The 15268-nt window shown below is 49.4% G+C and overlaps 1 protein-coding gene across 2 annotated transcripts in view; it reads right to left on the reverse strand.

Annotated features, from left to right (window-relative positions):
• The window catches only part of LOC122363195 (sodium-dependent dopamine transporter-like), a 32979-nt gene that overhangs the window by 11996 nt on the left and 5715 nt on the right, over positions 1-15268 (reverse strand). The window contains exons 1-5 of one of the 2 annotated variants that reach the window (XM_043332167.1): positions 7917-8272; positions 4725-4889; positions 4126-4459; positions 875-1008; positions 202-341 (exon numbers count right to left, since the gene is read on the reverse strand). In XM_043332167.1, coding sequence (XP_043188102.1) covers positions 202-341; positions 875-1008; positions 4126-4459; positions 4725-4889; positions 7917-8010 — 867 coding nt within the window. In that variant the 5' untranslated portion in view covers positions 8011-8272. Of the gene's footprint in view, positions 1-201; positions 342-874; positions 1009-4125; positions 4460-4724; positions 4890-7916; positions 8273-15268 lie in introns of those variants that run through there. The other variant, XM_043332166.1, reaches the window with a different exon arrangement.

The raw sequence follows: 15268 nt of genomic DNA on the forward strand, positions 1-15268 counted from the left end.
GCTTTTTTTATAAGGCATAGTCGTGCGGCCTTTTTCTCGCAAACCATTCATTTATAGATAAGCTTTGAAGGAAGTTACTATATTTATCGCCGACTCTGTCTCAGGCCAATGGGTTTGAGGTCCGTTTTGTTTAATGCGGAAATATGCGTAATAGTCATGTGTAAAAAAAAAAACATGTGCGAGGTGCGTCTCAGTCCTGACCTCGGTTTTTCCGAGCCTGCTGAGGTCAGGCTCCAGGTAGAACCGGACTCCGTCAGCAGCTCCATCAAGCAGCACGCCGCGCACCAGCAGGATGATGATGATGACGTACGGCATCAGCGCCGTGATCCACACCACCTTTCCTGCAGCACGTTCAGGGACCTCACATCACACCACTTCCATCGTTAAGGACGTTCAGGGAACTCGCATCACACAACCTTCCCTGTACTCGTATGGGGTGTTCGGGGAGCTCACATCACCACATCATCACTTCGGAGGGCAGCTTGCACACAGTCACTGACACAGTAAAGACAGACCACAAACCAGATATCAAGGCATTCACCGATGAAAAATAGATACTAGAACTATTTGGGCTATTTGTTTCAAATGAAATAAGTAAAAAAGACTTTACAAAGAGTAAAGGGAATTGCCGTACCTACAGAGATACAGATTATGCCTGCCTACCTCACTGGACACGAGGCTAGCCCGAGCACATGATAAACCTGTTTTTGTCTCTCGGGACTTGATGACCTCATTTAATGACCAGTCAGGTCTGATGGATGTTGATCACTCGTTATGCGCGGCGGTCTGACCAGCTCCATGTCCAGCCTGACAGTCTGACGGCATTACCTTGCAAGTTTTCCGGTAAATGACAGTTTGTCTGTCTCTGTCTCACCTGACGACTTGATGCCTTTGAAGAGGCATCCGTAGAGCACCGTGTAGACGATAGCCACACAGAGGACCAGCTGCGGCTGAGGCGGGCCCAGCAGGTCGTAGTCGTCGGACCTGTGTGTGCCCAGCACGGCCCGACTGCGGGCAGCACGGGGCACCCCCGAACGCCGTCAGTTAAACAAGAAATGGTCACCGAACCCCCGTCAGTAGTCAGTATTCGTGAAAGGAATGTGTGAAACAGTCTGAAAAGGCTGTTTTTAACCAACGCGTGACTTTTTCAGTGCAGTTCTAGCGCACTGAAACGTTTCAAGCGCCTGTGATTATTTGTTTATTCGCTCGTAATCACGGTCCGGTGCCTCCCCGCATGCCACTATGAAAGACACCACGTCCTGCCTCGATAGGACCGACCGACAGAAGCCTCGGGCATAATACCGGCTCTAGAAACGAGCTCAATATGAGGCCCGACCTTCAGCGAGGCCCACTTCCTCTGTGCGTCGCGAATTGAGCCAGGCACAAGGCGCATTTCCTCGCGCACAGGGCTCAACAGCCGGGACATGTGAGCGGAATACCGGAACGCCATTAATACGGTTTGCGAGAGCCGATTCCGTAAACAAACGGTGCGCCGTGAGCGGCCGTTTACCGGCGGCCGGTGGGGGTCCGTCGTCACCCCGCGGGGGGGGGGGGCGCTGGGCAACTAGGTCATCCTCACGGGGCGCGGGGAGGGAGAAGGAGCCACGATCGCCAGCGGTGGGTCATGGGCCGCGGAATGTCGGCTCATATGGCCGGCGAGTACCGGTGGCCGGCGCGATTGCCGCCTAGCCGGTCCTCGGTCGAGCCGCGGCATTCCTACACGACACCAATCTCGCGGAGATGAGCGGCGCGCGGCCGGACGGCCGGTCAGGCACCAGGTGACCGACCCCCCCCCCGCCCCCCTCTCCGGTCCTAACTCCCCGATTTTTCCCGAACTGTGCCGCTGGGCTGCTCCTTCAAAGTATCTCACTGTGGGACACAACTTTTCGGGCAGCGCCACCAACCGATGCATAACTAAAAACACTTGGCCGTCATTTTAACTGTGTGAACTAGCTTCATTCATTTTCATCTAACTCGAGTTTTTTTCCAAAGACTATTAAACACGTTTGAATTAGGAAAATAGTTCCAAAGGTGCCTTGGAGGTCAATGACAGGGACAAAAAAAAAAGTAATCCAGCTTGCTTTTCAATGGACTACCTCAATATGAACGCGTAGGTTCATGCAACTAGACAAGAACGGCGTAAGACGACGTAAGGGATCTCCATGTGCGACTTACGAAACGGAAACATCGCTTACACGGTTGATAGACTCGTCAGGCATAATGAACATGAGAACATGTGCATTGTGCAATGTGCATGCTCATAGCTCACCCTCAATATCTGACTTAATCTTGGCACTCCCAAAGCCTGGATAGACGAAGATTTACATATTTCATTTGTAAATGCTTAGACTGAGACTGAGGCAATTGTTTAGTTCAACCGTACTCGATCTTACTACTGTTTGCCATGGTGCCGAGGCGGAATCCTGCACTGATGACATCAGGCAGTTCCTGAATGACGTCACAAGTTTCTCAGACCACACCCAGTTTAGTCAGCGGTCATCGGCATTCGACACCCTTGGCGGTCTCCTGTATTTATAAACTGCAGCTGCAGGCTCGAGCAATATGGGTCAATGTCAACCTATCTAGACTGTGACGAAAGCCTTCAGTGCAACGATTAGCGGACGGAACACCGAATGGTTCTGGCGGAACTTCACACTGCAGGCATTGACCAGAACAAAATATCGCACATAAATAGTAACTCCCCATGGCGGTCGGAAAACAGCTAGTTGTTATCGTCGAAGAATGACAGTGCGACGTTTCCGTCGTTTCGGAATGCAATCTTTCAATTATTCAAATATCATTTATACAATTTGCAGTCCTCCAAAGGTCTGTCTACCAGGTAATGCGATCGTTATGTTTCACCAATGCTAGTGGAAATTTGAATCAAATATGATAAACATGGCCAATCAGCGGATTGTAAAAAATAATAATTTATGCTAGCGAATGGTAATCAATTGTTCGTGGTGATTCGTCCACGACCAATGACGTCACGCTCATGCTAATGTCCCGCTAATGTGTATTTAATGCAGTTATTGTGCGCTGCGCGCCAGATAATGTCTCTGGGTAGCTGACTGTCGCTATTGACATCAACATCCGACTCTAGGGACGTTAAACGCTAAACAATATAATCCAGAAACGTTAAACGTCCTGCTCTGTGGGCGTTAAACGTACTGATCCAATAACGTCATGCGGTACTAGAGGCGTCGAATGGCACAGGCGGAAGTAAAAAGTGCCGATTGCATTATTGGAATCAGAGCTTGTTCGTCGAAAATAAATGGTGTCGTGACGTGAGACTGAAGTGCTGTGACAAGAGTGTTATTTTTAGTTTACCTACTTTCAGCTTTGTTGATTCGGTGCTGATTTACGAGGTTAGAGGCAAGGTCTTTTCACAAATGAAAATACTTAAGTTCGCCGCCTCATAAGCTTACTTATAAGTAAAGGATAGGGTCTGTTAAATTAGTTTGATTAATTGATCAGTAAGATCAATGCAATTTATGAATGCAGCCACCAGTAACTGATCGCAGCAATAATTGACATGAATTATGGGAAATACGAGCATAGGTTGCAGTGACGATGAACAGCTTACATTTCGGCCAATGATCACTGCAACCGCGATGCACATTAGAAATTAAGCTAGATAATTGTGACTATTCGTCTCAGTTGCAATCAACGCTTGACCTCGAATAAGGTTATCCAATTAATATTTGATATATGCAATAGAATATGCAATTGTAATGGTTTATTGGGGCGTTGCGTGATACGGCCGATACGGGCATTTCAAAGATGCCTTTTTCTGGCATATTGACGCGATGCTCTTCGCTGAGTGTACCTACCAGTCATTTAGTGGTGTTGTCAACTTCCACAGCCTGAAGATTGCATATTGCACAACCTTTTAAAGCGCTCTCACAACTTAATTTCTGGCCTCACCTGACGAGCTCCTATGAACCCTAAACTCACCTGAAGAGAAGCTCTGTGAAGGACTCTAAAATCACTCGAAGAGCTCCATAGACCTAAAGGAGAGACTCTGCAGAACCCTTGCCGATGACTTTGAGACACCTGAAAAACGCCTGCGGTGACTTTGTATGACTCACCTGAAGCGCTCTTGCCGAGTGACTCTGGACTCACCTGAAGAACTCCTGCGACGGGCTCTGTCTGGAGGTGATGTTGGCCGTCACAGAGCAGTTGTCCGTGTTCCACTCGTGGTTGCAGTCCTTCCACGGCAGCGTCGACGAGAAGCTCCAGTAGATAAAGTACACCGACCAGCCGATGATAACGTTGTAGTAGAATGAGACGAAGTAGGAGACGGCCACCGCGCAGAAGCCCACGCCCTTGAAGATGGGGCAGATCCTCCACACGGTGATGGGCCCCTGCCGGTTGAACTGACCCAGCGCCAGCTCCATGAAGAAAAGAGGCAGGGCGCCGAACACCAGCAGAAGAAGGTAGGGCACCAGAAACGCGCCTGAAGAAGAAAACCAGAACTGGTCAACATCCCTGTCCACTGATCAATCTCCAATGAGACATTGAATCAGTTTGCATATAGGAAGTATCTAAAATGCAATTTATAGTTGTGTATCATCATCATCATCATCATCATCATCATCATCATCATCATCATCATCATCATCATCATCATCATCATCATCATCATCATCATCATCATCATCATCATCATCATCATCATCATCATCATCATCATCATCATCATCACCATCATTCTCTCTCACCTCCGCCGTTCTTGTAGCAGAGGTAGGGAAAGCGCCAGACGTTGGCCAGGTCGACGGCAAAGCCGATAATGGAGAGGAGGAAGTCCATCCTCTTGTTCCAGTGTTCGCGCACCTCTGGCTGAACAGGACGGCCGTCGGCATCCGACTTGGCCTCCACGTGCACCACTGCAACAGCATGAGGGTGGTGGTAAATGGTGGGGGTCGTAAGGATAGCGCCGTGCTGGAGACGGTGATGGATATTGTGGACATGCTGGATATGGTTGTGGTAACGGTTGATGTGACTGTACTGGCAATAATTGGTGGTCATGCGTGGCGACAATGATGGTGAACGTAAAGTTGGTGTTGGTAAAGACTGGAATGATGTTGAGGACGATAACCCGAATGCGTAAGTGTAAAGTCGGCTATCTTCGGTACCCTTTTACGTGAGAAGTGAAGCAAAACAAATTATAAAGACTGTAAAAAGCGGTTGAGTTGGATATTTAAGACCATTGCATTTGGCAACGTCGTCCCGTAAGTCCTCAGTGGAGGAGCGTAGAGAGGTTGTAGTGGTTATTGGCTATTACCATTTTCTGCTAGGGAAATAGTCATATTTCAATATCATTGATGATCATTGTTTGTTACTGATGTGTTACTGCTAATCACACTTTTATTTTCAGACGAATGCATGACGCATGGATCTTAGAAAACGGACCTGGCCCTGGGATCAGATCCCACGGATATTTATAAATGTTATCGGATCCGTACAGAATCACAAATGCAGCGATATCATTTTGTCGTGAGATCTATTGAGCCCATAGATAATTGTCAACATTTTCCTATAAACCCAGTGAGATCAAGATCCTGCTCCATTTCCGTCGACATGCCTAATTATATGTTCTATTTAAGAAACACTTACTACAATGCGCATTGCGCTATGGTTCTGTTTTAGGAACCCGTGCAATGCACTTTTGTCGCTATGAAACCACCTTAGACCATGGCTTTACAGGTTGCGAGCTGCGGGATCCACACGATTCATATATCCTGCTCCTGGTTCATGGCAAGATCATACATGGGTTATTCTTACCATACAGGATCCAATGGAATTATAAATATCAACTTTCAGTTTGCCATGGGATCCACTGAGAATACAGATCCGTCGCTCGAATACACGGACATGTTTGGTTATTTTTTGTCCGTGCCATTGATCTAGCCGCTGGCGCAAACCATAAAAGGCATTGCTTGTATATGTTACAGGGAGTTTGAGAAATCCGTGAGTTTGCAAACTCCCTAATGAGTTTGCAAACTCCCTGACCCATCAGTGAGTTTGCAAACTCACTAGGGAGTTTACAAATTCACTAGGGAGTTTGCAAACTCACTGACCGGTCAGGGAGTTTGAGAAATTTCAGAGTGATTGGGCCAAATAAAAACAAGTGTGCACTGTGCAGCATATGGGTGGCATACGTGCCGTCCGTGATGTTAAAACAATGGAGGCTAGCTCTAAGGCCTCGCACGCTGACAAAAAGCTTATAGATCATATGCACACCATGAATACATTTTTTTATTTTAAACTGCTCAGTGATTTACCCATGCATGTACCGCCGCTTCATTTAGTTATACATTTATTTAGTTCACGTCCCAGTTAGACCCGTTCCACTCAAGTGTGGCTATTCCAGAGTCAGGCTAAATATATCAAAGTAGAAACAGCTCACTGTTGGTCACTTATGCTAAAGTACAGGCACACGCATCAATTCACGCCCATTCCCACTCCGCCATAGACGTGTCATCGAGAGCCGGCGCTGCTGGCAGCCAGCCCAGCTACGACTGGCGCACACTGCTTGTTTGTTTTTGTTTTGTTTTTTGGGGGTTAGGCCCTTTCGGTCTGACAAGACCATTTCAGAGTCGGACGAATGATAGGAATTATAGGGGGAGACATTGGTCTGGGCAGACACCCTATATGCAGAGTCGCCGGGGCTGAGCCCGTCCGAATTGACAGACCGACCAGCCCCCCAAGCACTCTTTGCACCCGGCTACGGGGTGCGCTCCCTCGGGAGCAGCGGTGCCGCTCCAAGGGAGCAGCCCGCATGAGATAAAGGTGCCTGTCCAGCCCGGAGTGGGGGTTTCGGCGTGGACGAGAAGGATTTCAGTATCCTGATTCCTGAGGATGGAAACGACGGAACGGAGGAGCACGTTGCTCCGAACCTCCCCTTTACATAGCCGCGAGTAGCATTTTTTCGGTAGAACAATGAAGGATCTGTAAGCTTTTTGTCAGCGTGCGACGGTTATGTAGGCCGTACCACTAGTCGCTTTTGTTTTCACATCACGGACGGCACGTATGCCACCCTCATCTTACACATTTGATTTTATTTGGCCCAATCGCTCTGGAATTTCTCAAACTCCCTGACCGGTCAGTGAGTTTGCAAACTCCCTGGTGAATTTGCAAACTCCCTAGTGAGTTTGCAAAGTCACTGATGGGTCAGGGAGTTTGCAAACTCACTAGGGAGTTTGCAAACACACGGATTTCGCAAACTCCCTGTAACATATAGATATCAAAACGTGATTATGTAAATAACCAGTTTGACATCTCTCTTGCAGACCCTATATCAACAATTTCAGTAAAGGCATAGCTTGTATATCCCCAGAGACAATGCCGATAATTGTGATACCGTATGCCAACTGTCATCGGTACGTGTCTTGTTTCCCGATTTCCTCTAAATGCACAAATGCGGGAATGATTTCGCATTTCCACTCTCATGATTGTTTGAGGATGACTAACCAAAACCTGTTTCTATTTATAAATCGGGACTAGATTATGCGGCCGCACTAAAAATAGATTAACGGTTGTTCGGTGCATAACTGCATAACGACGTGAGCATGCGAGCACGGGTGACACTTATCCCAACGATGGGGAAACGGTTCGTTGCTTATGTATGCAGGGTTGCTGGAATCGACTTGAACAGGATGTAGAAAAACGAAAGGTGGTGCTGAGTGGAGAGAGGAAGAGAGAGAGAGAGAGAGAGGGGGGGGGGTGACAGAAAGACAGAAAAAGAAAAAAAGTATTTTTCTGGAAGCGGTTAGATTAATTGTAACGAAACGTTTCAAGCAATTTTGCACAAGTTCTATGAAGTCCGAAATGAGCTTGTGTTCCACACTTAATCATTTTCAATACGGATTGTCATCCAATTTATGCGTTGTGAAGTCAGCTTGACGTCTTACCATCATTGTGTCGAGCGGTAGGCACCGTATTGTGTCGAGCAGCAGGCACCGTATCAGTATCCTCCGCAATCCCACAAAACGCGGGATTCTCCATCACTCGCAGCCAGACAGCGTCACTCACGTCAGTTGCTCGCTCACTGATATCCCTCACGTCAGTCACATATACCACTATCTAAGATTTCCAACATCAGCACACAAATCCATAACGTCACTCACACCAACCCGCCGCTCTACCCGCGACATCACACACATCACTCGGAGTGACCTCACGTCAGTGACATCAGCTCCACACCCCTCCATGTGATGCTGTGCACATCAGCTCGACGTGCACACCAGCCGCGCTTCACTGCAGTCGCCGCACTGCGGAGTGCGGACCGGCGCGGGCACGGCCGGGCGCCGCGGCGGCAGCATCCAGCAGGTAGCGGCGAGCATAGTTTGACCTTGGTCGGCACGACCCGCCCAGGTAGCTTATGCAGTACAGCGGGAGCATCGCCAACGGCGTAAAGAGCAGCTACGACGGGGACGGACACAATGCAGGTGGGGAATATGTGTGTGTGGAGGGGAGGGGGAGGGGGTTGTTCTGGCTGAGAAAAGTAAGGTCTGAGAGGTCAGGCGGTAGTGGCAGTAGAATGCAAATGGACTAAGGTCAGTGCTCTCCCTGGGTCGTGAGCAATGAGCATTTTGAGGATTGTTCGCACGTGAATGGCACGTGATGAGAGTGAGCGCACGAGCACGTAGATGGCGCAGAATCCGCTATGATGCTATAGGTGAGGAATTTCGGATAAGATGACAGGCAGTCTATGAGCCGTCCTCCCATATCATTCAGGCATGCTGTCGCTGCCGGGATATGCTCCGCGGCGCACGGTGTATTGATGTTATCATAAATGTTCCTGCTTGTTACATATAAGTGTGCACACTGCACAGCGGCCCATAATCTGAAGATGTTTCTGCTCGCGCCTCGCGATTCCGGTGCGCGGTTAGATGGTCACTGGTCTGTATGACTGAATTAGTCAGCGACCACTCCCAGGAACGGCACTCTGCCGTGATATCTTGCTTGGCCTCTAACAGAGCTCCTGTCGCTTCTATAATATAACCGTTGCAAACGGTGCGTGCCGTGATCACAAACGGGAGGTTGGGTGTGCAGTGTCCATGGCGTGAGTCGAGTTTTGGGAGGCGGGAGCGCATCAAAATCGCATAGTTTAACGTTAGACGCCGTGACGTAGTGTAGGTAATGTAGGTAGCTGACACTTGTTGAGTGGATGTTGACACGTGACATTGCTGAAATGGTCGGATCCCATATATGTAGCGGAGAGAATACCGTGACGCCGATGCCTGTCTCAAGGCCTGTTCGAATCGCCGCGGAGCAGACCAGACAGATGGACTGGTAGGCTGTGCCGGATGGCTGCTTGTGCCTCATATCTATAGCTGTGATCTGTATCTAACTGCAAACGCACTGCGAGCAGTTGTTTGTGATTAGCATTTGCAGGGCTGGGTGACACGGTGGCAGTCCGAGCCTCAGTGCCAGGGACGTTGTCCTAAAAGCGAAAGCCGACCTAGTATAGGTCATTGACCTGACCTTTGATATACCCGATTGACCTGAAAATATATTACGTACGTATGAACCTCATAGCATTTAGTGGTTGGTTAGCCGACGTGTTTTGGGAACAATAACTTTGATTGGCAGAGACTCCAGTAAAATGACTAAAAAGAAATGAGAAGAGGCTTGGCGTGTACGCTGCGGCAATGTTTATCAGTAGCCATATTGACGTATTCACCAATACTGATCGATTAAGCTGCTGCCGAGCACATATAAAAGCATCGTGACGGGAATTTAGCCTCGCAACTTAGCATTTTTTCTAAAAAAAATTAAGGACGGGGGTGGGACGCAAAACGATGAACGGGTTCATAAACCCCTCTCTTAGGTCAGGTGTATCAATACAAATTCGCTAGGTCTTGCGAAGGCTGAAGCAGTACTTGCAACTGCGCAAATGCATGAGCAGCGCGTTTCATCAACTTCAGTTTGTTATTGAATTGATGGCAGTTGTCGTATGTGTAATAGAGTGTGTGTTGAGATAATTGATGATGTCTTTGCATTACCCTCAATCAAAATAAACAACTGGGCAGAACACCATGACATCAATCACTCTTCTCCATGACAGAATATGCGCCTTCAGATCATGATGTTCTGAGCTTTGCCAGCAAGAATACGCCGATCGCAAGGTGGCGAGAGAAATCCTGATCATTATGGATCTTTACATAAAACAATACCTGCAATGCGTTGTCATTACTGAACATTGTAAAAAGCGCTTTGACGCACTCCAGTCTTCTCGCTCGCAATTGTTATCTTCACTGTTCTAGACAAATCAACCTCGGCGCAGCGCATCTTCCAGGAGTTTAGGACGCCGCCTAATGGTGTGTTTCGTGACGTCATCAATGGGCCATTAGCGAGCGAGCGTCACGGGCCGTCACCTCTGTCACGGACGGCATCACTGATGACGGTGACCGAAGTCAGGGGGCGCGCACTGAGCGCCGCCCGAGCGCCCGCTTTATTAGCCGACTGTGAGAACTGTGTGTTGTATGATGAGAGGATTCGTGGAACGCTTGCTGCCGCTGACAAGGAAGAAAACGTCGATATGGAGCGTCTTGTCGTGGCAACCGGATCGGAAGGAGGAGAAGGAAGTAGGCACTTGTCGTGTGTGAGTTAAAAGCTTCACTCATCGGCTGCTGTCGACAGTTGCAAGGCAAAGACCTTTCTTCAGCTTCGACGGCAAACGCCGGTTGCTAAAGGGGAATGCGATAGGAAGATACTGTAACGGTGCTGCTGGGCGGCTTGGCGGTGCACACGTGCCGTGTGAGCGACGGGTAGCTGTTAAGCGGCGGTATCGTCCGCCTCGGAGGACGACACCGGGTGGGCAGGTGTAGCGTCTCCTCTTTAACGCCCGTCTGATTCCCACATGGCACTGGCTCCGTCGTCGTGCAGTACAAATTTATTTGAGAGGCTTGCAATTTCCTTACAACATATAGTCTTCACTGCTCGGGGAGGAATGGGTTCAATTTGGAAGGGATGGGATTTGTCACCGGCTGATGGAATTGCTTGGCTTTAAACCCCAGGGCAAGGCCTTCCCATGTTCCCATTTCGTATCCGTTCGATGCCAAGGGCTCCACCCCATCGAGAAATTTATGCAATTCGAGCGTGAGTGTCTAGCTCCCACTGGTCCTTAATATAGCCATTCATCACTCCCTTTCACCCGCACACGCGTCATTGATTCGGTCATGCATACACCTACGAAGAACATTCGGCTAGACAAACCGACCCTCCCGTTTCCATCTAATCCCTCCAGTGGCGCTGAATTGGCATAGTTATCTCCTGAGGTGAGTTTATGCCCTGTTTGATACTTATGTGCGTATAAGGAGGTGTTGACCCCTTTAAAATCCCTGAATCCTAAGCAAATTGGCACTGGGTGTCCTTCTGACCCCATGTTACGTTATTACTCTCTTCCGTTGAAGCTACGTTTCTCACGCGCTCCCGGCCACTGCCTGCTCTTCAATCACGTGCACTGCCACAGTGCATACATTTCCATCGACTACCTCTCTCTCGCTCGCGCGCACTGCCACAATGCGGATAATTTCGCCCAAGCTCAAAGGAAACAACGGTTGTACGCACCTCTGCCGGTCTGTCGACTCGGTGTTGTGGGTGGTCTGGTTGTGCCTCAGTTGAGGGATAGGTTCCTAAATGATAATACTCTCGGCGGAGCCATTCCGCATAACGACTCTACATTTACATCGACCACCTCTATCTCTCGCGCGCGCACTGCCACAGTGCGGATAATTTCGCCCAAGCTCAAAGGAAACAACGGTTGTACGCACCTCTGCCGGTCTGCCGACTCGGTGTTGTGGGTGGTCCGGTTGTGCTTCAGTTGAGGGATAAGTTCCTAAATGTTTATACTCTCGGCGGAGCCACTCCGCGAAACTATAACTGCGTTTCTACTGAACACCTCGGCGGAGCCACTCCGCGAAACTATAACTCGGCAACATTGCCCTCGTTTATCGCTCTTACACTCTTACATATTAGCCCTAGCCCTTCAAAGTCCGGTCGACACGGACGGCTAGCCGCTCGGTGCCTTTGCTATACTTCACGGAAATACGCAGTAGAATTCATCGAGTCACGGAATACTTATTTCCCATCTCGCAGTGATGGACGGCGTCAGCAGAGTCAAAACGGGCACAGGGGCCTGGCTCGAACCAGCCTCTCTCCGGCTAGTTGAATTGTCTAGGTCTCTGACTTACTGTGTTGTAGTATGGTTTAGGCTAGTCGCGTCGATATATGGCACAATCATTGGGGGCAAGATAGTGAATACAATCTAGAGAGGGAGAGAGAGAGAGAGAGAGAGAGAGAGAGAGAGAGAGAGAGAGAGAGAGAGAGAGAGAGAGAGAGAGAGAGAGAGAGAGAGAGAGAGAGAGAGAGAGAGAGAGAGAGAGAGAGAGAGAGAGAGCGAGAGCGAGAGCGAGAGAGATCGGAGTATAAGACAAATTGTCAAGAGGTGGTCCATTTCGATGTTTCCCCGTACGCGCTCAGTTTTGGCTAGGTATTCACGCCCGTTAAGTAAATGTCGCCCTTATCGCCCTTGGCATCACTCCTGATCCTTCTTACACGCATGCCGCTAAACTTTCAGGGTTTTATTCACGCAATACACCTCAGAGTAAAATAAACCAAATTCAAGCGCAAACCTCATGATTTACCAGACGCACCCTCGCTTCAATTTTGTTCCAAAATAAAAATAACATCGCGCTATCTGTTACCCAAACCCATACACCCGCGTAACAAACCTTTCCATCGCGCAACATAATTTGTCATTCCGACCAGCCCTGACGCAATGATTCGACAGTGATTCAATTAAAAACTGAGTCCCCGAGTCCTATTGAGACACCCAATAAATTTACCCAATCAACGCTTTGCCCCCCCCCCCCCTAAAAAAGAAGCTTACATGGTGTTGCCGTTACGCCTAATCCTCACGCTCAGCCCGAGAAAGGTAGCCCTGAACCATCAGCCGGTTGGTGCGAATCACGGAGTGAATATGTGAGGGGCGGGAGCTGAATGATTGCATGTTGGCAAGGATTGAGCAGACTTCCTTTCTGTGGCAATTCTTACTTGAACGGCGTTGTTGACCAAGCCGGTCACCGAGAGGTCGATGATGATAGCAGTTTGTCCGTTGTCGATGGCTGAGAGCGTGCACTTTCCTCGATCCAGCTCTCGATCACTGTCGTACTGGATCTTCCCTCAGCTGCTGCCCGTCGCGCTCCTCCCGTCGTGCTCCATCCTCCGTGCACTGCAGTGTCCTCTGCCCCCCCGCCCAGTCGGACTCGATGCTCCGTGCACTCCGGTGTCCTGTGCACTCCTCGGTGCCTCCTCCATGACTGCCTCGTCCTTTATACCCAGATTACTATCGCGTTGGTGTTCCAGGTGTGATAAGCATGGCTAGATAATTCATCGGTGTGGCGTGGTAGGCCTAGTATCTTTATCTGTATGATGACTCATGAGTGGCATCGGTCCTGGTTATTGACTTTATCCCAGCTGGTTGTAATTGGGCCGGGTGCAGTGCTTATCACTTTTGCTATCTTCTTGCCATCTGCCGTGCACACCTTCGTTCTGCTGGGAAGCTGAGGTACACTGTCCGGTGTCGGCGCTTTATTGCTTGGTTTGGTCGTAAATCACGATATCTGGGGTATTGGTTCATATGTATGGTCCGCCATGGTCATTGAACTTCCCAGCTGTTCCTGTTTTGGCCGAACGCTTGTGATATTAGCGAATTCGTCAGTTATTACTCTGTTTGCTGGACGCTCATTTGTCCCAGCTGCCGTCCAGTATCAGTAGTACCCGACCGTCGGCGTCGCTGCTCGTCGGGTGAATGCCAGATATGGGCATTGGCGTGCCCCACTCTCAGCATGGAACATCTGCTCTTCTGGACGTACATATTTGCACCTCCGATTCCGCAGGGAGGGGTGATTGGAACTTTTGGTGAGCGTCCGTCGGCGGCTGATAACTTCGTCGGTGTGAGTGTAATTTTGATGGCTTGACGCCTTCTATTTGCGGCACTTGCGGCATGATACGGCCCGAGGGGTCCCTGCGTCAGCTGTTTCTTGTTTGACATGCTCACACCGGTGTCGATCCACTAGGTCGAGGCGGTGCCGGTGGCGATATCCCAGGCGCAGGTGCAGAGGGTTGGCGCACAGGATGCCGGCCGATTTCGCTTTGGAGAGATAAAGTTCCGTTATGAGCTTTTCCTGTAGATGCGGGCGGGGAGGCGGCAGTGTTTACACCTCTGCAGTGCCAGGTGTAGCCCGTTTTTGACGTGGCCACCCAATTGGCGTGCGACCGATAAGAGGGGTCGGCGCTACGTCGGGTCCAGGTGGGGTAGGCCATCTGCCGCCTGCGCCCTGTTGACCCGCGTTATCCATGAAGGTGTCGGGAATTGAAGCGCCGTTCTTCTCAGATGATTTCACTTTTGCGTGTTTGGCTTTTAGTCTCACACCAATATGCATGCCTTATGATTCTGTCAATTCCTGTAAGCTGTGATTCGAAAAAATGTGGCTTCCGTCACATTTTCAGGCTCATTTCTTTTAAATTGTGCCCCCACAATTTTGTTTCTTCGTGTGTGTGTGTTTGTGTGCATGTGTGTGTGTTTGTGCGTGTGTCCAATGCAGGCTGGGTTTCTTCAGTCATCGTCACGATTTATCTGTTTTTGACTCTTGTTGTTTTGTTTTCTCTTGTCTGTGTTTGTCCTTTGAGCATATTTTTTTCATTGACTCCTTTCTTCTCTAGCTGTGTTCGTGTACACTAATCGTGGGCTGATGCCGGCTGATGGTTCATGTCTATGGTTACTGTTTTTGGGCTAACATACATACATAATTAAACCATCTAAACATTCTTCACGCAATCAATTGTAACATTGCTTTTAACGCCGACGCAACGATAGAGCATGCCATTGTTCCTATGCTCTTACACGGAGCAAACAGTAGGTGTGTTTTACCTAGTAACAATAAAGCAAACAGTATTTTACCTAATCTCCCTACAGCTCGCCTTCACAAAGCCCCCTTTTTTCTACTACAACGCCGCAATGACATGTCACATGATTCTATCCTCGAACACTCCACCCCACCTACTGTTTGACCGCTGCTGCTCCAGCTTCCGAGAATGCCGGCTGGTGTCCAGTGTCCCCCGCGGACTGTTGAAGTCCAGCGATTCTGCGTGGGCCTTCTCTGGCACGTGCTGCATGCCGCATTCCGCCACGTCTGTCGTCCTCGGCTCCAGTCGGCTCTCGTAGTGAGGCGGCAGGGCTTATGGCGACGCCCGT

Source organism: Amphibalanus amphitrite, unplaced genomic scaffold (genome assembly GCF_019059575.1).
Source record: "Amphibalanus amphitrite isolate SeventyFive unplaced genomic scaffold, NRLGWU_Aamphi_draft 000609F_arrow, whole genome shotgun sequence".
NCBI lineage: Eukaryota > Metazoa > Arthropoda > Thecostraca > Balanomorpha > Balanidae > Amphibalanus > Amphibalanus amphitrite.